The sequence below is a fragment of the Sylvia atricapilla genome, chromosome 2 (genome assembly GCF_009819655.1).
Source record: "Sylvia atricapilla isolate bSylAtr1 chromosome 2, bSylAtr1.pri, whole genome shotgun sequence".
Lineage (NCBI taxonomy): Eukaryota > Metazoa > Chordata > Aves > Passeriformes > Sylviidae > Sylvia > Sylvia atricapilla.
Window position 1 is genome coordinate 88274428 of NC_089141.1, and position 22823 is coordinate 88297250.

Sequence of the window (22823 nt, forward strand, 5' to 3'; positions counted from 1 at the left end):
AGTGGCGCTCTGGCAAGATCTTTGTGGCCTAGGGCTACAGCCTGAGCATTGCTTCATCTGGAGCTTGCCCTGTGACATAAAAATAGGGCTTGAGCTGCAGCCAGGCTGTGTCAGTGGTGAGGGTGCAGCCTCCTTAGCCTGTTGGAGCTTGTGACTCCTGGTAGCTCTGGCATAGGGTGAATAATTGCACCTACAGACAGGCAAATAAGCAGGGAAATAGCTTGCCTGGGGAGTTGCTCCTTGTTGAGGGGAAGTGAAGGAAAGACGCTGACCAAACCCATTCCACAAATTTGTCAGCAAAAGCAGCAGTAGGGCTGTGTTGGCTGAGCTGTGAGAAGGTGGCTGTGTGCAAGCTCAGGCCTGCATGGACAGTGGCATGTGGGCTGCTGTACACATGTGAGCAAGCTGTCCCAGCTGCTGGTGAGATACATGGCCAAAACCCATCATCAACCAGACCCTCCGTGGTAGGTCCTAGGAGGGTGCAGGTATATTAGGAAAGTGTAGCCTTGACTGGAGCTTCTGTCATACCCTGTGACAGGACAAGAGGAAATGGCCTCAAGCTGTGCCACGGGAGGTTTAGATTGGAGATGGGGACAAACTTTTTCATGGAAATATCAAACACTGGAGTCACCATCCCTGCAGGTATTTAAAAGATCTGTAGGTGTGGCACTTAGGGGCATGGTTTAGTGGTGAATATGGTAGTATTAGTTTAATGGTTGGACTCAGTGGTCTTGAGGTCTTTTCCAACCTAAATCATTCTGTGATTCTCTGATCTTCTAGTTTCTCTATTTGTTTCCATTCATCTCCTCCTTGTAGTCCTCTTCTTCCTCATGCCCCCTCACATACTAGCAGATTCTTCAGTTACCGGTGTCCTGTGTGTCATGAGCACAAAGTGCATGCAGTTCTGCAGTTCAACTGATTGCTAACAAGGCTGAGACAGTTCAACGCAAAAGTTAGTTACTCAGGAGGGCTTCCCAAAAGCCTTCCTTTTCTGCTGTTAAAAAGTGCAGGAAGACAAATATCCCACATCTACCACAAGCACTCTGCTTCAAATAGGGAGAGCTTAAAGGAGTGTAATTATTAGCTGCAAATCTTACTTCAGTTAGTGTTCTTGTATTGGATAGTTGTTCTAAATGCAGGACGTCACTGGAAATAAAGCTTTGATTTTCCTCCTTCATATATTGTCCGTTATGGCATGCCTGTCAGTTTCCTTAATAGCCTGAGAAACACAACAGAAGTCAAACTATCTGCCTGTACCTACCCCTTGTCTGAAGTACTGACAAGAGGAAAGACACCTAAAGATAAATTCAACACCATATAACTTAGAGGGTACAAGTGGAGCACTAAAGGCCATTTTTACCATGTAGTTAACGCATTATAGCATTAAAGCAATATTTACCTGGAGACAGGAGTCTTCTCTTCATGCTTTCCACTGCTGGTTTGCCCATGATAAAATAATATTAGACTCTGCCTCCACACCCCCTCAGCAGAAAGAAACTGCAGACAAGTTTTGTAGTGAACCTATTTGCTCATGTAGGTTACTCACACCACAGCTGTCCTGGGCAGCTTCTGTCAGCAGCCAGCAGCAAAGACCCTTTCCAGCATCCGAGTTTACATGAGGGCCTGGCAGGGGAGTGTTCTCTGTGCACAGCCAGCCTGAGTAAATCTCAGTGTGACAGGCTCACAGCCCTGCCGCTGAACTTTTAACTTGAAGCTCTAGCAGGGTGCTGAGTAGCTCCAGCTACATGACACGGAGCTGTGAAAGTAAATCACTTCACTGGAACAAGGGGAAGTCCAGCATATTGTCTTGCAGACGTTGGCTACAGCTTCTTTGCAGTATAAGTATAGAATATATACGCCCGGGAAAGCAATCAGAGCGAGATGGATTTCCAGCGCAGGGCTCAGCCGTACCCCATCCCAGAGGATCAAGAGGTTGTGTACAAGATCGCTCCTGATGCTCACAACTCAGCAGGAAATGAAGACGAGAAACCAGTGTCAAAATTGCAACGTAGGCACAGTGAAACAAAACTCTACAAAGAGTTTTGTGACTTTTATGCAAGATTGTAAGTTCATTCTGTTCAGCTTCGGGGTGTAACTGCAGTGACAATACTGGTGTACTGTACATAATGTATTTTACTATCTGAGATCTGAGGCTCAGGCTGTGCAAGTTGTTCTCTCATCCAACGTTTGCCACTGTTCTGCTTGAAACATTGCCAGTTGTAACTGTCAATGAAAATTTGAATTGTTACTTTAAATTTCATCATTAATTGCATCAGAAATTTTTAATAGCAGTAGAAATGGTGTTGGAATTTGTGAATTAGTCTCTCTGCCTTCAGGTTATTTGCTGGTTATTCTGGGAAAATGGATAAACTGCTTCATTAATGCAGAAGTATTACATAGTTCACTAGTTTTGCATATATGATGTGTTTCAAAGTGAAGCACTTTTTCCTGAAGAAGGAAATTTTGTTTTTACTTGGTTTTGAACTTTGTTTCGTGTTTTTGCTTGGATTATACTTTACATACAGCAGTGCTCTAACATCCTTAATGCTCGAGCAGTGTTGAAGTGATGATGAAATATCCCAGTTTCTCTTAGGATTATTCTTCATTTAGATTGATAAGGAGGATGGGGAAATTGACTGAGGTTTTGTCCCACAGAAAGCATACACAGTTCATGAAGATGATTAGTGAGCTTTATAGTTGATCACAGTTTATATGTACAGTCACTCCAGTTTGTCCATAGGTCTGTTATGTATCCTGCATCTGATCTTCATCTGAGGTTTGCTCACTTATTTCACTGTGAGGGCAGTGGATATTTGGATGGCAGTTACTCTTTTCCTCATCTACAAAGATCAAGAGAGAGAGAAAAAAAGTGCCAGCTAATAATAACATGTCAGATGTGACCTTGTGTAGGACTCTTCCATGAGACAGTGTAAGAAGTGGATAAAACACATTCCGTTTTGAACCACGTGCTAGGTGTTTGCTTGCTCCCTTGGATGGTGTGCAAGGAATTAATTCAATTCCTATTGAACTTGGTGGGAGCCCAGAAGTCATACCCACTTGGAAGGATAAGAAGAAAGGCTTGGTATCTTGCAGAGGACTGCAGGCTCTGCACTTACATATGCCGCGTGATAGCTGTATCAAAATGTGTGCATGCATGCACATGTGTTTCAAATAATGTCACTTGTCTAATAACCTTTCAAATACATTTTGAGTCAGTGGTTTTGTCAGCTGACCTCTGATTGTAATAAAACTAGACCATTGCCCTATATTTGCTCTCAGCTACCACGTGATATTAGGGTAGAGGAGTGATCCTAAAAGGCAGAGCTTTGAAAGTCTAGATATGAGTGATAAAATGTTTGCAAAGGAAAAATCAAAAGAGCCTTTTTCTAGCCTTAATACTGTCTCCCCTCAGATGTGGACAGCTACCACACTGCCATATTTTGGGTCCTGCACCTGTGAGAAGCAACCAAGGTTGCTGTTTCAGTATTTCTTTGCATCCCTGGCATGGGTTTACCAGCTTGTGTTGGCCTGTGTGTGGATCACAGTGGGGCAGCCAAAGCATTCCCACCCTCCCCCTTGGCCCTGGAGTGGGCTATGAGCTGGCACATGAGCTGAGCTCCCTGAGATAAACCCTAATAAACCAATCAAAAATCCCATGACTTCAAACTAAATCTATAAAATGACTTCAAGCTATGCAGAGCTCTTATAAAGGGTATTTATTTACCTACTCTGTTTTTCATTAATATCTGCCAGACTAGATCCTGCACACTCTTTCCCATTGTTTATTTAGAGCTCAAAACTAATGCCATCATATATATATATATATATTTAGAATTAGGAATTTCTTTACAATAAATCATTTATGTCTTCCTATGTGATGCCAGTCCTCAATCATTAATATTTGCCTTGTTTTCAGTAATTTAAATGTGCTTCATAACTTTTATAGTACTTTGAATTGCCTGTCTTTTTTCATCATAAAAAAACTGTAAATGTGTCTGTCGTGACAACATTTCTCTTTAGGATTTTTAATTAATTAGAGCACGTCACAGGGATTTTGTTTCTGAAGAGTTGAGGAGCAGGGAGAACTGGTAGTTTTATTTCTGAGGAGACGCCACAAGCCATGAAGTTCATTGAAAAGCTTGTGTTGAGCAGCTTAGCCTTAGGGTGATGCAGTTTGGCCTTGGGAGAGAAAAGACCCACAAGCACCGCTGTTCTCTATTTATGTTAATTTTCTATTTCTTTTTTTGTTTGTTTCTTTTTTTAATGACAGCAACATGGCGAACGCGCTTGCAAACGCCATCTGCGAGCGCTGCAGGGGCGGCTTTGCCCCTGCCGAAAAAATTGTCAACAGCAATGGTGAGCTGTACCACGAGCAGTGCTTCGTCTGCGCCCAATGCTTTCAGCAGTTCCCTGAAGGGCTCTTCTATGAGGTAAGCAGGGCAGAGGACCCCTCCTGTCCCCACACCCCCTCTTCAGCCTTCATTCCCATAGCAGAAGTAGCTACAGGTAGGTGGATAGCTTAGAGAGTCCCATGGGAGAATCTGGGCTCTGAAAGAGTGTGCCCAGTAAAGGGAGGAAAAGACCAGAAGCATTTCTGTGCTAATTTGGAGGGCATAAATGTATATAACCTTCTTTAAATATGGACCTTAATGTTATCAGCACTGGGAGAAAAACTCCTGGAGACTTTTTTCTCAGTGCAATTTTTTTCCCTGAAATTTGTGAATCTGATGTGAATCATACCAGAAATACAGAGAAAACATGCTTCTTAGAGGAGAAAGTCATATAAAGGGAAATCCCAGCATCCTGTGGTCCATAGGAGGTTTATTGCTGAGTTGAGTGAGTCCAGCTTGGCATTGGAGAAGAGATGATCTGTATGTGAGCATGCTGTGATTCAAACCAGACAGGGCCAGTATAAGATGAACTCTTAAATTTAACAGTCCATAGCATTTGAAATCATCAGTTCTTAACACACTTTCAGGGGTTTAAACCTGATCCCATTCATATTTCTCAGCTCTCTGTTGATATGCCTCAGCTTAGGAGGGTATTCTGGTATAGGTTTCATTTCCTTTTACGTACCCCTATAATTCAAAATGTGGCTCAGCACAAAGTGGCTTTAGTGAAAGCTCTAGACAGGTTCATAAAACACGAAGTGATAGGTATAGGGAACAATAGATGGTATGAGACAGGGAATTACTGTCAGAGAGATAAGGCCCTGCTTGAGTAGCTTACAGTCCATCTTAGGGTAGCAGTTACAGGATTTATGTCATATATGTGAAAAGGAAAATGAGCAGAGTGTAAAAGGAACAATTCTGTGCTCTCACATACAGGTTTCATCCTTTGGCAAGAGCATAATAGTTTATCTTCCACAGAAACATTTCTAATTTTACAGAGGCATGTTATGTGGTGATGAGGAGAGACTGAGGGAGGAGTGTGGATTGTAAAAGAGACTGGCTAAGGGGATTCCTAGGGATCTGCTTTTTCTCACCTTGTTTGAGGATCAAAAGGCTCTAGGGATAGTGTTACACGAATTGTAGTAAATCAGCCTCTGGTGTTCTGTAAGACATCAAAAGGTGAGCTGCAAGGCAGAATTAATTAAATAGGAAGAAAAGAACACCCCCCCCAAGATACTTAGCAAGTTGCATTACAATTGTTAATATATACTGAGCTGACTTGGTAAAAAGTCCATCCTGACACGTTAAGACCTGAAGAAATACAAAGTGATATGAATGTTTCAAAGCTAAAATATTTGTAATTATGTTAATAAAATTGTCTTAAGCCAGTAAAATGTATTTTCTCTAAATAATGAATATTATTCATTCTTTTTCTGACTCAAAAAACAGTGAGACATTTCAGGGACCTCTTTCACAAAGCTGAATGGTCCTTAAAGATAAAAGTTTGGGAAACCATGCTCTATGCAACCTGTGTCTTCTAGGGGAGACTACAGCAGAAAGCAAGTCCTACTTTTTGGGCCTAGTTCAGGAATGTTGCAATCTTTCTCTGTTGCTCATGGGTGGCCATACCTGAATCTCAGTGGCAGAGGCAAGCATCCTAGTGGTGCTTGGACATACTGGATGTAGGCATTTTGCTTCCTACTGCTACCTTGTTAACATTCATATTCATGATGATTGGTCCTTGAACACTCTCTTACTGAAACATGCTGCTCCCAAAGACAGTAAGTCAGAAGTGAGTGCCAGTAGATTGTCCTGGGAATGAAAATAATACTGGGTGCTAAACATGTTTTGGCTAACGTTGCTAGGGGATTTTTTCAGGCTGGGTAGGCTGAGAAATGTTACGTAGAAAGTGGAAAGTTTCAGTTTGGATAGACACTTCTTGTCACAATTACTACAGAGGTAAAATAACATTGGATAGGCTGAGGGAGCTGGGCCTGTTCAGACTCAAGAAGAGACGACTGAGAGGGGATCTCATCAATGTACATAATTATCTGAAGGGAGGGTGTCAGAGGAGGGAGCCAGGCTCTGCTTGGTGGTGCCAAGCAGCAGAAGAAGAGGTAATGGGCAGAAACTGATGCACAGAAAGTTCCACCTGATCATGGGGAGGAGCTTCTTTACTGTGCACTGCTACAAGTTGCCCAGAGAGGTTGTGAAGTCTCCCTCACTGGAGATACTCAAGAATCATCTGGATGCAATTCTGTGCAGTGTGTTCTAGGATGACCTTTCTTGAGCAGGGAGGTTTGACCAGATGACCCCTACCTCCAACCTGACCCATTCTGTGAGAGGAAGGAAAGCTCTGAGCAGGTAGAAGATGGGCTTAGGTTTGTGAGTGCTCAGGAATGGCTGACAGTGCTCAGAGGACTTGAGATAATCTGTATCACTGTCAAGAAAAACAGTGACTGAAAAGACAGAAAGGACATTTTCATCAGACTGGCTTAATGCAGTCTTTGAGAAGATGGATGTGTTTGGAGGTGTGGCCAGGTAATGTGTTTTTCTGAGCAGGTTCCCATGGGTAAACACAGGCATTGTTGGTTGCCCAGCATGAGCAGTGTTTACTCTGTGCCCGGTTTAGCTAAGCTAGTATGTCTTGGAAATGATTTCCAGCTCTTTGCAATTAGGAAGACAAATATTGTTCCCCTGCCTATTGCAAGCCTTGCAGGGTTCCCCCAGTTAGTCATTAAGCTGCTTATCACACTTGTTGTCAAACGCTGCCGTGATAAGCCTTCACGCTGTGTTCCATGGGTGGGGGTGGAAGAGGTCTCCTGTGCTGCAGGACTCGTCTCTGGGCTGCCTTGCAAGCACCCCGATCAGCACAGCTCGCTGTGGTCTGGCACTGCAGCTGAGTCACTCACAGGCAAAAGTGGTACCAATCCACTGCTTAGAGTCTGCACAGCATAGCAGAGGTTTTGTGGATGTCCTCTTGAGCCTGAGTTAGAAATTATAGTTTGTGTTCCTGAGGGCTGTTTGCCTAATGCTGCACAGAAACTGTGGGTATGGTATATTTGATTTGTATTCCAGTTTGTTCAGTAACATCATTTTAGCAAGTTTTTGTATACACTCAATCTAAACAAAAATTAGCACAAGCACATTCCAGTAGAGTTATCAAACTTCATTCTTTGCTGTTAGGTGTGAAGTGGTAGCAATTCTGGTCCGTTTCTACTCCACCACCTTGAAGGCGTGTATTCCCTTGAGCTGCTGTTGTAGCATTTCTCTACAGGTAGCAGTGCACAGTCCTATACTAATGGCAGAACAGATGGTCATGTTTATTTCTATTCCAGTTGTACCTTGAGTGTTTTCTTAAAATGTTTTTTATCAAAGGCTGCCTTAGAGAAACAATCTCTTAAGTCTCAGGCTTTGTGCATGACTTTCCACTTAAGTTAGATATGCAGGTAAGCTGGAGGTTATCTCACAATGAGATGTTTTATGCAGAACCATTTACCTCATGGACCTTCATCATACAACAGTGAAATGACCTTGCTTTTAAACGATGTACTTTAAGATTTGTTACAGAAGCTCAAGGATTTCTCTGATAATAACTGCTGGGTCATCCACAAAGGGCAGAACAAAGGAGCAGAGAGGTTGAAAATATAAACAAGACTGGATGGAAATCAACTTGCCTGATGCAAACAAAAGGGGAAGAAAACCTGTTTGGTCTGTTCAGATCAACATGTGGTGGCTTTGAAATTCAAGCAAACCTAAGCACCCCCACTGGACCACCTGTTTACACAGAACAGGAAGCTTTCAGGTTTTTTTCAGTTTGAAAAGGATTTTATCCTGCAGGAAGCAAGCACAATTCACAATGAACCAGCAATTTCCATTGCTCCTTGAGAAAGTCATAGCCCTGTACCTCTCAATTATTATTTTTCTAAAAGCCAGAATTAAAAAGTAATCTGTTTTAGAGTATTACACTGGAATAGCACTTGATAAATTTCTGGCAGAGACTTCTGAAAAGGTCTGTACTGAGTTAATGTCTTTCTGTTCCTAATAGGTGCAATTCAGATTGGGCACAGGAATTTTATAACCATATATATCTAGTGAAATGTTTTATTAGATCCCCATCCTGCCAGTTGCAAGAGTATTTATTATATTTATATTGTACTCAATCCTTGTAATTTCATATTATGCAACAGGTGATCTTGAAACACATTTCTGTATTTTCTGTTCATGCACAAAACCTTACTTTGTGAATATTATTTTATGCTATTCACTTGGTTTTGTCTTAGGCCCAGTAAAAAGAAAGGAGCAAAGTTTCCTGCTGTCCTCCTTGTTCCACTGTTTAAACTGAGACATTCAAATCCAAACATTTTGTGGCATACCTAATATCGTCTATGTGGTTTTGACATGCTCATTGGAATTTGTGTCTAATAATAATGGTGCCTGAAGTTATCTAAACATTTCCCTTCATTTCAGCACATATTTGCCTACGTGTTTTTACATATTCTTTCATAGGCTAAGCTGCTAGTGCAGTGCTGTTGAATCTTTTTATTCCATAGGGGTTTGGTTTTTTTCAATGAGAGCTTGAACTGTAGCTGAACTTACCTAAGCTGATAAAATTCAAATCTCTTAAAATCAATTTAATTTGATCGATGTAGTGAACTTTGCTCAATATTTGGACTTGATCATCTTGAGGGTCTTTCCCAACAGAAATGATTTTATGATTCTATGAAATAAGCATCATGAAGGAAAAAAGCTTACTTCCCTTCACATTTTGGCTTGAACTGCTCCATTAATTGGAAAAACTTCTGCCTCTGGGTGCTCCTCCTACCCCAACCTCCATCATATGTACTTCCTCTGGTATGCTGGGTCATTCTGGCAGGAAATGTAGAGAGAGGAAGACATCAAATAGCTTTGGGAAAAATGCTTCCCCCCTCCTGCTGGCCAAGGCTGTTTGTTAGCTAATTTCCTGCTCAGAATGTGCTTGGTTGCTTCAGTTTCAGTAGTCTGTCAAAATTCAAACGTCTCTTGTGATGTAAATGAGTTACAGAAAATGCCTTACACTCTCAGCAGTACTGGAGAAATGGTATGTTATTAACACTACATGCTAAGTAGTAGGTGAACTAAGGTGGGTGGATGTAATGCCTAGCACATGTAGCTCATGGTCTGGGTTTCTTTTGCTCAGCCACTCATGTTTAAGTACCTAATTGTATCTGGAAACACAGCATTTATGTTAAGTCATGTTTCTCATCCCTCTAATGCTCAGATCCTTTTCTATTTGCAGTTTGAAGGGAGGAAATACTGTGAACATGATTTTCAAATGCTTTTTGCCCCTTGCTGCCATCAATGTGGTAAGTTTTAACTTAAGGTGAAATACTTCACACTGATCACAAATGGGAGTGTCGCTGGGGGAAGATGTGCTGCCCTTGTGTCCGTTCTCTGAGAGGTGTTCATGTTCAGCTGAGCTGAGCTCATGTTCATCATGTTCATCTGAGCTTCAGGAATGAGCTAGACTTCATAAAAACTGCGGAGTTGCTTTTTCTAAAGGTCATAAACCAGTAGGATTTAAAAATTAAATTTGCATTCATTTAGTAAGTAATTTAGCTGCTGAGCCAATGATCCAATGAACAGACCATTCATAAATTCCTGATTGCATACACCATTCATGGCTCCTGATTATTTATATCCATGTGCTGACATTTGTCCCTTCTCATGTAGCTAAAACCCTGGAACAAGACTTTGTCATCTGCTTTGACTCTTGTAACGGACCTGTGCTGTTCTACTTCACAGAAGCTGAGACAATAATCTAGTGTTGTAATCAAGTGATGGGCACCTGGGCCCCCACTCATTTTTTTGAACCAAATACCTTTCAGGTTTCAGTGTCTAGCATCCGTCCTAAATGATACTGAGGGCTGCTTTTTATTTGCCACCGTTGGTGTCGATGCTTTGTGTCTGCTGTGCTGTAATCACTTGCATGTCTTCTTTTTCCCCTGTGTGAGACACATTTTGCTGGGCCAGAGCTGGGAAGTCACCATTTGATTACTCCCTAAACTGCTGTAGAAGTCCTTGTGTTTCTTTGCCACCTTTGGCAAGGTGCTAAAAGTTTCATTTATCTCAGTGAGGCCTTTCCTCTTCTGGAGGGCAGCGTTGAACCCCAAGGGACAAGGAAGCAAATGTTGTGGAACTATGAATTCAAGGTTGCAGATGTGAACAGGGAAAGAGGAAGAAGTGAGTTGGTGGCAATTTGTGAGGAGCTATGTTGCCTATCTGTAGGGGAATCCATGGATGGCAGGGACAAGGAACTCTGCTGACCTGAGATATTCTAAAACATGTGGTTTTATTGCAAGGGTCATGGGTAAAAGGGCCTTGCCTTCAGCCACCAACCTCGGCTGAAGGGAAGTCCCAAAGAGAGAGGGAGAAAGAACAGCAGGGTGAGAGCTAAGAGAGAAGGGAGCGAGAGAGCAAGGTGGCGGGGGGAAGAGTGCAGTGAGAGAGAGCAAGAGTAGGGGGAAGAGCCAGAGGTAAGAGAGGTAAGAGCAGGAGAAAAGGATAGGGGTTAGAGAGAAGCAGTAAGAGGTAAGGGAGCAAGATCCTTGTTACAATACATTATATCTCTTTTTGTGATGAATATTCTAATTTACAGTGACTAACCATACAAGACACAAAATCCTATAGAATCTACATACAGCCTATAAGAACTATTACATTACCATACTGTGTTATATTTTAAACTCTAAAAACTACTCTTTAAACTTCGGTTTTGCTACATTGACCTTTGGATCCCTTAGCGAGCAGAAAGGTATTGTTCAATCAAAAGGGATTCTCCTTCAGCTAGCTAGGCTATTGTTTTCAGGTTATATAGTAACTAAGACTCGCTATCCTACAACTCACAGTAAGCTTTCATTTCTATTTTGATTATAGGTTTCATATTTTCAGAATCTTTTGCTAAGCAATCATATTTATAAGGTTTCCCTGATTCATCTTCCCAACACCTATCTCTAGGATTTCTCCTGCACAGTTGGCACAGCTCTACCTTCTCCTGCCCCTCTCCTGGTATTGCCAGCTCCCTTAAAACCTTCTCAAGGTCTTGCCTAGAACTGGGCTTTAACTGCTTGTACTTAATAAACACAGACAAAGTCAATGGGGCTGTTGTCAATGATGAGGCCTTGAGCATTCCTGACGTGTCTGGAGTCCATTGGATTTTGTTCTTGAAAAGCCATGACTTTATAGGAATGCTACAGAGTCACGTGCTGGATGTTACTGCCCACATCAGTTACCTGCCTGATTGCTCCCCTTTGGCAGCTCTTGGAGTTGTTCTCCAAAGCTAGACCTCAGCCTCTGACAGCACTGGAACGCTGAGCTCCTAACACATTTTGCACTGCTCAAAGCCCCTGGCTACACTGTCCATCAGCATAGAGAACAACTAAGTCACGTATGATGGACATCACCCCACTGCCTGTGCAGTAGTCACATTGTGCATTCAAAACACTTGTTCTCACATTATTTTTTTAATGCCTTATGGGACAGGACTCCTTGTGGGAGGCCAGAAGATGTGTGTGTTAGATAGACTGTTCTGCAGCTTCACTGCACCTTTGAATTTGGACTCTATTGGGGTTTTTTTGCAGGAGGTCCACAGCCACTCAAGTTCAGTTCTGTTGCGCCTTGAGTATAGAATACCTTCAAGGCTTGGTCCTCGTGGAGTAGGAACCCCTGCTATGTGGCAAGTTAAATTTGTCATACTCTTAAAGAAAAGAAGGAGAGAGATGATTAGGAGACAAGAAAGCCCTTATTATATGAAGTACTCCATAAATTTCTTAACAGCTTGAGAACAAATAAGTAAAACCAGTGAAGGGACTAAAACAGGATTATTGCAAAGAGAAGGTGGAGTGATCATATAGAAGGACAAGTATGTAAAGAGCAGAAGGTCCTCCATCAGCAAAGATGTTTTCTTCTGACCCATAACAAAAAACTAAAAAACAAACACAAATTCCAGGGTTTGGACTCAGAACTACGATATTGAAAGCAATGTGTCCTACCAGATTTTGGGGTAAGGAAAGGAATGCTGATTGTAGTCATTGTAGTGATTCATTTGTGTGTTACTTTTATGTTTGTCTAGAATGGTATTTTACATCCTGGTGTTGTGTTTCTCACAGGTGAATTCATTATTGGTCGTGTTATTAAAGCCATGAACAATAGCTGGCATCCAGAGTGCTTCTGCTGTGATATCTGCCAAGTAGTACTGGCTGATATTGGATTTGTCAAGAACGCTGGCAGGTAAATCTCCACCCTTCTTTTTGTTACATGATCATAAATTAAATTAACTAATAAGTGGGACTGAGAGGTTTTGGTTCCTGAAACTTTCCACTTGCATGGAGCAACTGAAGTATTTTCTGTGAGAAGAAGGTCTAAGAGTGATGCCAAAACCAAGAATGGGTATCTTAAAATATTAACATTTTACCTACTTGAGCACTAAATTTGATGGCAAACATTTCTTTTACCCAGTGACCTTTTGGAGCCATTGTTGTATGTAATAAGATAAATCATTCAGATACAGAAGCATTGTCTTTTTTTTATATAAAAATGTTTACTTTCTTTTTCCAACTTGGTTCTCTAAGTTTGAACTAGTTTGGCACCATATTTATTAATAATTGCTTAATGTTTAGTAGGACCCTTCACAGAGTAGGATATTTTTGTCAGCTAGGATACAAAAAATGCTTTACAAGTGGATTATATGGCCACTGCCTTATGTATAATACAATATACAGAATTATCTGTAAAAGTAGGACCTGTGTGCTCATCCAGCTTCCACTCTAAATTTTTAAGATTTTGAAAGTAAAACATTCATCAATGCGAATCTACTAGAAACTTCATTTTCTGTGTTTCAACACAGCTTTAGAAGAGCTGAAGAAAGGATACTCCTGTGGTGATAGACAGTTAAATGATCATCCTGAACTTGGGCAATCATTTTGGTGCTTTGGACTTGGTTTGCCTTAGCAAGGAAGTTATTTAACAAGACTTGAAAAAGAGTTGATTGAAATGAGGTTCTGAGAGATTTTTGGTTTATATTTTGCACTGTAGTACCTGATAGCAATACTTACGTCTCTTTTTTTATGCCTTTTCAGACATCTCTGCCGTCCTTGCCATAACAGGGAAAAAGCCAGAGGCCTGGGAAAGTACATTTGCCAGAAGTGTCATGCCATTATTGATGAACAGCCTCTCATATTCAAAAATGATCCTTATCACCCTGATCATTTCAACTGTGCAAACTGCAGGTAACCTGAGTTCTGCAAAGGGAAACAGGAAAATGCTGGGTTTATTTGCTTCATCAATTTAAAGTGAAAATTTGTCCTGCACAGCTGACAAGAGGGGGTTTGGATGTCTTGTGGCCAGATATGTGTTACTGCTTTTGGCTTGGTGGGGTTCAAACAACAGCTGATCTGCTGGGGACTAAAGAAAGATTGGACTCTGCAGGACAAGGCAGTACCTTACAAAATACAAAGTATCAACACAGATGCTATTTCTGTAGTAGTGAAATGATAGCTCACTATTCTGCTAGGAGGGGAGAAGTGATTATCTTTTGTTGCTTGAATTACTATCTTGCCTATTTTTTACTTTTTGTTTTTTTAGTTGAACAGAGTCCAAACTTTGTTCTCTTTTTAAAGCCTGCCTTTTTTGAAGCCTTCTCCCATCTCATTTTATTGTCTTCTGCAACTGCAGCACATGAAACTGCACATTTCTACATCCTGCACTGATGCAGAGATCTAGGATAAGCATTGGAGCATGGAGTATTGCAGGACATAGCATGGATTCTTAGTTTTTTATTTCTGCTGCAAAGGAAGCTGCTATTTCAGCACCAAAGTAAAGGCTGATTTGTGTAACAGTGGGTAGTGTTATATCAGTGGCAACCAGTTGAGAATTGTGATTACAGTCACTTTTAAGGTTTAGCTGTTCTTAGTATCTAACAATGCAAATTACAAAAAATAGAGTTCATAAGATTCTGCCATGCAAAATGAATGTGTGTAGCTCATGTGGGTCTGTAGTTCTCTTTCTCTGAAGTTTGATACAAGGAAAATGTAACTAGATGTCGAGGACTATATTTTATTTTCAGTTGTAGTTATGCAAATCTAAAATAAACTGGTGATAAGTGCCAGAATATAAACCAAAAGTCTGCAGCTTTCACACACAGATTTGTGCTGCTTAAGCAGAATGACAGTAGCTCAGTAGCTGTTTCCAGAAAGACTGGGTGCACCTCGCTTTGCAGCCTGTTCTCAGTTTACTGTGATCAGGCTTGAACTGTGTTCAACTATATTATATTTGATGTTGCTGCATTACTGTAGTGTAAATATAATTTCTAAAGCAAATGCAGAATTTCTTTTTTCACTTCGTTTTTCACTTTTCACTTGAGAATAGAAACTCTTAAGGGTTGACATTTTTGAGTGCCTTTATTCAACGTCTCCATTCATTAACTTCTGAACAGCAAGGAACTTACTGCTGATGCTCGGGAGCTGAAAGGAGAACTCTATTGCTTACCGTGCCATGACAAAATGGGTGTCCCCATCTGTGGGGCATGCAGGAGACCAATTGAAGGCCGTGTGGTGAATGCTATGGGCAAACAGTGGCATGTGGAGGTAAACATGAGATGCTATGCAATCTCTCTTACAAATCTTAGCATATTTATCTGTGATTTTGCTGATCAATTTCAATGAAAGGATTCTCAAAGTTTGCAGCAATGATTATAACTGCCTTCTCCAAATCCCTCTTCAACCTCATTGTGGCTGGTCTTTCACTGTGAAACAGGGCTTATTTCCCACCTTACAGAGAGCTTTGACTGTGAAACTAAAATCAGTAATGAAAGGAAGCATGGCAAGGTCCTTACAAAAGAAAACTGCAGAGCTCCAAGCAGTACATGTGGAAAGGCAGTCAAATCTGTGGCAACCATGTTACTAAGCATGATAATACCCTTAGGTTTTCCACAGTGACCTGCCATGTATATATGCCTTTAACAGTTCATGTAAGAGTTCGTATTTCAAGGCCACATATGAGACGTAGTTCCACATGTTCCATTTTAATTAGATAAATTGTTTATTCCTTCTGTTGTTTTGCGAGTCTCCTCTAGGAAGTGCTTTCTTCACAAGGGCATGATGATAATACAGATTATTTAATAACTCTTAATTTTGTTCATTGATAAAAAATGAGAATCCATTGCTTGATTTTATTTGTAACTTCTGGATTGAAATGTTGAAGACATTAAAAGAAATATCATTTTAATGGTCTAAATGTAGAAACAAAAGTTTTAATTCTGCTTTTCAAGATGGCTCAGTAAACTTCAGCCATGTTCAAGTAGTGGACATGTTTAGTTTGGTTTCCAGAAAAAATAACGTTACTTCCAAAAGATAAAAAAATGTATTGTAATTTTCTTTGTAGCATTTTGTTTGTGCAAAATGTGAAAAGCCATTCCTGGGTCATCGTCATTATGAGAGAAAAGGCTTGGCGTATTGTGAAACCCACTACAATCAGGTAAAGTTACATATTTTTAAAAATAGCATTACTTGGTAAACCCACAAATTGGTTTTATTACATAGAGATGTAAAACCATGGACATCCGTCTGTCTTGTTAAAGGCACCCGTGGGTGTAATGGCTATTAGCATATATTCTGTTGCCCTTAATTTATACAAGTTTCCCTATTCATCTGTTCATTGATAAAACTGTTAATGTGTTTCAATGTGTGGCATTGAAAAAGAAAACTGGAGATATTTTACAAAGGCTGGCCAGGACAATCAGTATCAAGTTGTTCTTCAAGCTTAGTGGTTCTTAAGTAGAGCTGTTACAGGGCATTGACGTGTCTGTGGATCAGAGCAGCTAATGACAACTAATCTCTCCTAAGGAATTAAAGATGATTTGCCACTAACTGCATTTGGAGGCCCCAGTGAGTGGCGTGGGTTTCTCTGCAGCTGCTGCTCTAAGACACTGTGTTCATATATGCTGTTGCTCAGTCATTAATTAGGTTGATAAAGACTTCCAAGACTAAATTTGTCAGAAGACACCCTCTAGTGACCACTTGCATTTATGTAGAAGTTAGGTGTGGCAGTACCTCCCATCTCCAGGCGCCCTTGGGTGGGAAGTCTAGCCCCATGATGCATATTGTTCTCTGGAAGCCATCTGTGTCACGTTACATTCACCTCCCTTGCTTACATAAATACATGAGGAGAGGTTACACTTGGGAGTTGTACAGCATCTGCTAATTACAGATGGATTCTTAGTTGGTCATTAGTGAGAAGGGCAGATGATTGGTGCTGGCACCTTTGCAGACTGTAAATGCTGTGACGTTCACAGTAATAGCATTGCAGCTGGGATGGGCCAAGTCTGTACACCAAACGAGCTGAATGTAGAGTGGATGTCTTTCCCTAGGTTAACTACTACAGTTAGAAAAAATACATGAAGTTTTTGGCACTTCTTGCTATATTGTGAATAAATGTTAAACCTGGAAAAAGATTTAATACTTTTTGTCTGAAATTTTCCTAATAAAGAAAACATTTTCTTACATTTACTGTAATACATTGTTTTAGTCATGCATGTAAGTCCAAATGATACATTTTCTGGTTAGTAACAATGACACCAACTATTTCAAATCTTCAGGATTAGAGAAATCGTGAAACAAAACCAAATCATACTTACGGAGAATTGAAGGTAGATAAATGTTTTCATCTTTAATATTATCAGGACTTTTTGTGATGAGATGATGCAAAATGTATTTGGAGAACCAAACCAGACTTGCCAGCATTCTCTTTATTTCACTAGAATAAACAGGAAAGCAATTGTGCCCATCAACTGAAATACAGTTATTTTGCTAGTTTGATAAGTTACCCTCAATAAAATCACTATATTAAAAATTTATTACTTCTCTTTCCTCTTCAGCTGTTTGGTGATGTTTGTTTCCATTGCAACCGTGTGATTGAAGGAGATGGTAAGCACTTTTCTGTTTCCTTAATGTTCCTTTTTGATGGAAGTTCTCTTTAAAAGTGACAATAAAGGGGAAGCAGCCTGGTTTTCATTAAAACAAAAACAGATGTTCTCCTGACCAGAAATTAAATTAGAGCTGATTCATCAGAGACCAAATAGTAGGAAAATCTACCATCACGAGATGATGGTAGACCACCCCATGGCCAAAGAGAACTGTGAAACCCCTAAGTGACATGCAGAGGCCAGGGATGCTGGAAGATGCTCAGAAATGGCTTCCTGCTACACCACCTTCAAAAAAGAACACATGCAAGGGTGAGAAGGAGTATACAGGCATCTCCAGAAATGAATCTATGGATCATGATCCAAATTGAAAAAATATTTAGATACTGAAAGACATCTTAGGAATTTTTTTTAAATGCCTTGTTCCCATTAGGTCAGTTTGAATCCTGGAGGTATTTACCTATTGCAAGCACCTGTCTTTTGAAAATCTAGGTTAATGATAATGTCACAAAACCAGGAATGATCACACTTGGAAATATGCCCTGTAAAGGCCAAACTGGAAGTAATTTGTTTGCTTTGTTATTGTTTTATTGGGTTTTCTGGGAGATGGGGGTGGGTTTGAGGTTGGTTTTTTTTTGAGAACTATTTCTGATAAAATGCCAAAAGCAAATTATTCTACCTGAAATAATGTGACATTATGTGTCTATTTTCCCTGTCCAATGTAAATACTATGCTAGCCTCATCTAAGTCAAAGGCATTAGCAAAGTAGTAGGAAGCTTCTAACATTCAAAAAGAGACACAAACTAGTTTATAGTCATGTAACTATAGGTTAAGACATACATTCTGTAGGTATGCTTTCCCTACATTTTCTGGGTTCCACTATGCCTGCAGAATGACAATCCAATATGCTTTAGAGGAAAGAGTCCCCATTTTCAGGAAAATTCTACTGGAATGAGCAGAAATGCTGATAACTATATCTCTGTATTATTCTCACCTTTCACCACATAGTCTGACGCCCATATTGTAAGTTTTGGTCTCTGAACTCAAAATAATACAGTACACACTAATTTCTTTATTTTTCAGTGTATGTCTTCAATTACATTTCTTCTTTCATTTCTGCAAACAAATTTTGAGTCAGCTGTCACAAATTTGGTATCCAGTATTGTTCTCTGTCAGGTAAAACAAATACCTGTAGCAGCAGTTTTTCAGGGGGGGTCTCTGTGACTGCATTACTGAGGTTGCTTGGGAGCAGAGACTTTCACCTGTCTAGTATTATTCTGGAAAACAGTGGAATAACTGTGTATCTGTGGACATACTTGGCCCATAGTGCAGGAAAACTCCTCTGCATGACAATGCTTTGGTTCTCCTTGTTGTTGACAAAATACTGTGAGAAAAACATTGAAAGACTGAGTGAGAGAAACATTATAAGAAAAATATTTTCCTGCATTCTCTAACTTAGGAGTATTTTGGCAGGGAAAACTAGAAAGCTGTAGTGAAAGAGAGAAAGAACAGGAACTGGATTTACCTACAGAACAAATAGGGAATAGTTACTTTCTCTTCAAAGCAAAGAATAAAAAAAGTCCATTTTTTTTTACCTTACTGATTTACCAGCAATGTCTGGCTGGTGGCTTCACATTTTCTTCAGTTGAGCAAGTGCAACTGTTGATTGCAGTGCAGTCTGAACTGGATCTGAGAAATAAAACTGAATAAAACATCAACACAATTGTGCTGGATTGCTCTTCAGCTGGAAGGATTTCCTGATTAAGCTGGAACCCGGCCTCACAGAACCATTGCCGGAGATCAGCTGGATATGAGATGAAGTGGAAGCAAAAAATAGGAGGCAGAAATAGGTTAAGCTGGTCTTGCCTCAGAGACAGCTGTATCAATACTTCACAGTCCTGCTTCATTACACTCTAAAAATGTGCCTCGCCAGTCTGGCCATGTTATTGTTACAGTCTTTAATACTTGATACAAAAATGAATGTCTTCACACCTCATGAATATGTAAGCTTAAAATCTTTGTAATCGCTGGGTTTTTTCATTGGTAAGGGTAATGATTTCTTTTTTCCCATCTCCCTAGTTGTGTCTGCTCTGAATAAGGCATGGTGTGTGAACTGTTTCGCTTGTTCAACTTGCAACACTAAGTTAACCCTCAAGTAAGTTTATGGATAAGTGTGATGTCTTCAACACATATCAGTAGTTCTCTTCCAAGTGTAGATGTTGCTACTACAGTGTAGCTGTTACTGTATGAAAAACATGTAAGCAGCATTCAGGAAATAAGTGCCTCTTTCTTCCTCTTGCTCCATTTAGTACTTTCCATCTCTTTCAGCTGCCTCTTCAGTCTTCCTTTAGTTAGTCTTCCTAACTCTTCTCCTATTCCATCCTTTATTTTTTCTTGTTGAACTCTAAAGGGATAAGTTTGTTGAAATTGATCTAAAACCTGTCTGCAAACATTGTTATGAGAAAATGCCAGATGAATTTAAGCGACGACTTGCCAAACGGGAACGTGAAGCTAAGGATAAAGAGAAGCAGAAAAAGAAAAAGCCAATCTGTTTGTAAACTTCTTTTCCTTCTCACCGTCACCTCGGCTCCTTTCTTCTTTGGTTAGTCCTAAGGATGCTTTTTTTTGCACTTTTGCATGAACTTATGGCAGTCCAAACCAAAACATCTTTCACACAACTGCAGCTTGAAATACTAACTTGTTATTCCATTATCTTGTGTTTAGTCTAAAATTAGGTTTGTAAGGCTTTCTAAATTACACGGTTAATAAATATGGGCTTTTGTGTAAAATCTGCATCACTTAACAGGGTATTGTAATCACTGTCTGCAGTGTATATAACTTGTAAAAGTAACTTAATGTGTTTGTATAAATTGGGGGGTTAATTTTTTGCTTGTGCACATTTAATAGGAGATTTTTTAAATTATTTTTTTCACTATCTCATCTGCTAAAACTTTGTTTCTTTTGCTTTGTTGTTTTAGGAATAAATTTGTTGAGTTTGATATGAAGCCTGTCTGCAAAAAGTGTTACGAGAAGTTTCCTCTAGAGCTGAAGAAAAGACTGAAGAAATTAGCTGAAACTTTGGGAAGGAAGTAAAGACTTCATCTACTCTCCTCTTCCTTTGTGAAAATCTTACGGATACTCTTGTGGGGGGAGAGGGGAGTTGTTGCTTTGAGCCTGCAGTCAGACAACAAATGCTGATGCATGCTTTCTATCAACCCAACATATATTCAGATTCTCTGTTCTCTATATACGTATGCTTACTAGTTGACAAACAGACCATACTTCCAAAATAAATACCAGCTCACCTGAAAGATTTCTGACCAATAATGCCATTGGACTGATGCAGGTGGCCTATTTTATACACTAATTCTCAGTGGAACTCTTCAGAGAGAGAAAATTTGCATGTGAACACCACCTGTGAAAATGTGCCCAACTTTAGGGATGTGTACTGTCATTTATGTTTGTGAGAATATTAACCTTTGTATTAAGCATGCAGACAAAACTTGCCCAGTTCAAGTGATTTGGGCAGGAGGAAACCAGTCTGCTTTGCCTCATGGAAAAATTCACAATTGGATTTCAGGTGAAGTTGTCTCTTTAAGGAGTCTTGTTTCAGATAGTTTAAAAACTATCAGATTTCTAAATATAGCCACTGTACAAATGACACACATAAAATAATAAAAATGATAGATTATGCTTACATGATGTTTTCTACATCAGGCTTAGCATGAGATACTTAAATAAAAAATGTATTCCTATTGCAAGAAATGAGCATACTTAGAACTACTTGAATTTTGCTATATTCCACTTAAAATAACACATTAACTCCTATATATGCTTTTGCATTCTATTTACTTTTTGTGCCTTATTCTGCTGGACCATACATAACAGTGTACCATTAAATATATATAGTTTTATATTTTATTTCATATTTTTATGCAGAAACTATATAGAAGGTATTTTCAAAAGATAACATACTTTGCCTTAATTATACAGGATGCAAGAAGTATTTGAAATGTGAACATCTGCATTTAAAATTTAGCTTATAAACCTCATTGATTTTCAGAACAATACTGAAAATGCATATTTCAGTTAACTGGCAATATTACTTTTACACCTCTGAGTGTAAATATGCAAGGTTTGATCCTGCTAGGATCTACTTCTTTAGCCATCCTCAAGGACTGAGCTTACAAATGATCGAAATTCTTGGTAACATACATTTAATTGTTTTATACAATTGAGTTGTGTTCATGCTGAATTGTTTTATTTTTCCCTGTCTTATAGAAAATACAGCTACTTAGGTCTTCTTGATGGTACGAAGCATGCAAACATTTTTTTTTTACTTTTTTACATTAGTGACTTAAACAGATTTTATGTAATTACATAACAGGAAGTAAAATTTTCTTTCCTGTTTATGAAAAATTAGTTACTTTAAAACATCTGCTTTCCTGTGTCATCAATAAAGGCCATGTTATTAAATCTTGTATTGCCTCTCTGAAATAAATTCTTGAGATGGGTGGGAAAGCAGTAAGACTCCCTTGGATCCCTGAGCTTTTACCTGTCACTGTGTAAATACTTCCTTATTATCCTGATTTAAAGGAGACATATGCTTTTTCTAAAGGCGTATGTGTGTACATAGTTCTAAAGTTCAGAAAAGACACCACAGTTTGTTTCATAAAGAACAGCTTGATTCTTCTGAGTATTTTCTGAATTGGCACAGTCACTAGATTTTCCTAAAGAAACTATCCTGTCTGAGTGTAAAACATACACCCTCCTGGTAACTTTTTCTCTCCTGTTTTCACTGTAATAAAACTGTCACCCCAACCTTCCAGATAATTGCTAGGTAGGGTATTTTTTGACTCTTTTATCCTACATAATTATTGAATGCCATAACATTCATAAATGTAATCCCTGACCCTGTTGAAGACTATGAAAGCTTAAAATGTCCTCAAAAATTGTTAACTAGCACAGTAGCCCTGTTGGAATTTTGGACTGTACCATGGATTCAGTAGACCACACTCCTGCTTCCTCCTGAAGTTATAACTGACTTCTAGGTTTTCATGTTACACTGACTGTACATCTCTTCCTTCAGGCTTTGTGTGCCCAGCCTTACCAGGGAAGGGTCACTAGCCCCAAAGCTGAATGGCAAGACTGGGCTCATATCCACATTGCTCAGGGTTACATCCATCTGCAGCACAGTGGCCTCAGATTTCCTCTCCACTCTGGTGTCCCGACACAGGTTGGGTTTTCCCATTTCCAAATTCCTGATGGTGAATGCTGTGCTACAGTTCACCAAGGCAGTACCTTCTGTTTCATGTGTGTCTATGTCAGACCCCATGATGTAGCATTTAAAGCATCTGAGGGTACTGGAGGGTTCAAAGCATGGAAAAATGTTGGATGGAAGAGACCACTAGAGATCAGCCATCTGCTTAGAGTGGGTCTAACTTCAGAGTTGCCATCAGTGCAGAAGGTCTTGCTTG

The 22823-nt window shown here is 39.8% G+C and overlaps 1 protein-coding gene across 9 annotated transcripts in view; it reads left to right on the forward strand.

Annotated features, from left to right (window-relative positions):
* Window positions 1–21827, forward strand: part of LIMS1 (LIM zinc finger domain containing 1) — a 68287-nt gene extending 46460 nt beyond the window's left edge. For 5 of the 9 annotated variants that reach the window (XM_066313733.1, XM_066313737.1, XM_066313734.1 and 2 more), the window contains exons 2-11: window positions 4271–4430; window positions 9670–9736; window positions 12539–12659; window positions 13508–13657; window positions 14863–15013; window positions 15810–15902; window positions 17302–17350; window positions 19426–19501; window positions 19757–19948; window positions 20325–20401. In XM_066313733.1, the coding sequence (XP_066169830.1) occupies window positions 4271–4430; window positions 9670–9736; window positions 12539–12659; window positions 13508–13657; window positions 14863–15013; window positions 15810–15902; window positions 17302–17350; window positions 19426–19501; window positions 19757–19904 (1015 nt within the window). In that variant the 3' untranslated portion in view covers window positions 19905–19948; window positions 20325–20401. Of the gene's footprint in view, window positions 1–1617; window positions 2064–4270; window positions 4431–9669; window positions 9737–12538; window positions 12660–13507; window positions 13658–14862; window positions 15014–15809; window positions 15903–17301; window positions 17351–18429; window positions 18523–19425; window positions 19502–19756; window positions 19949–20324 lie in introns of those variants that run through there. The other 4 variants (XR_010742983.1, XM_066313728.1, XM_066313729.1 and 1 more) reach the window with 4 other exon arrangements.
* The last annotated feature ends 996 nt before the right edge of the window (window positions 21828–22823 follow it).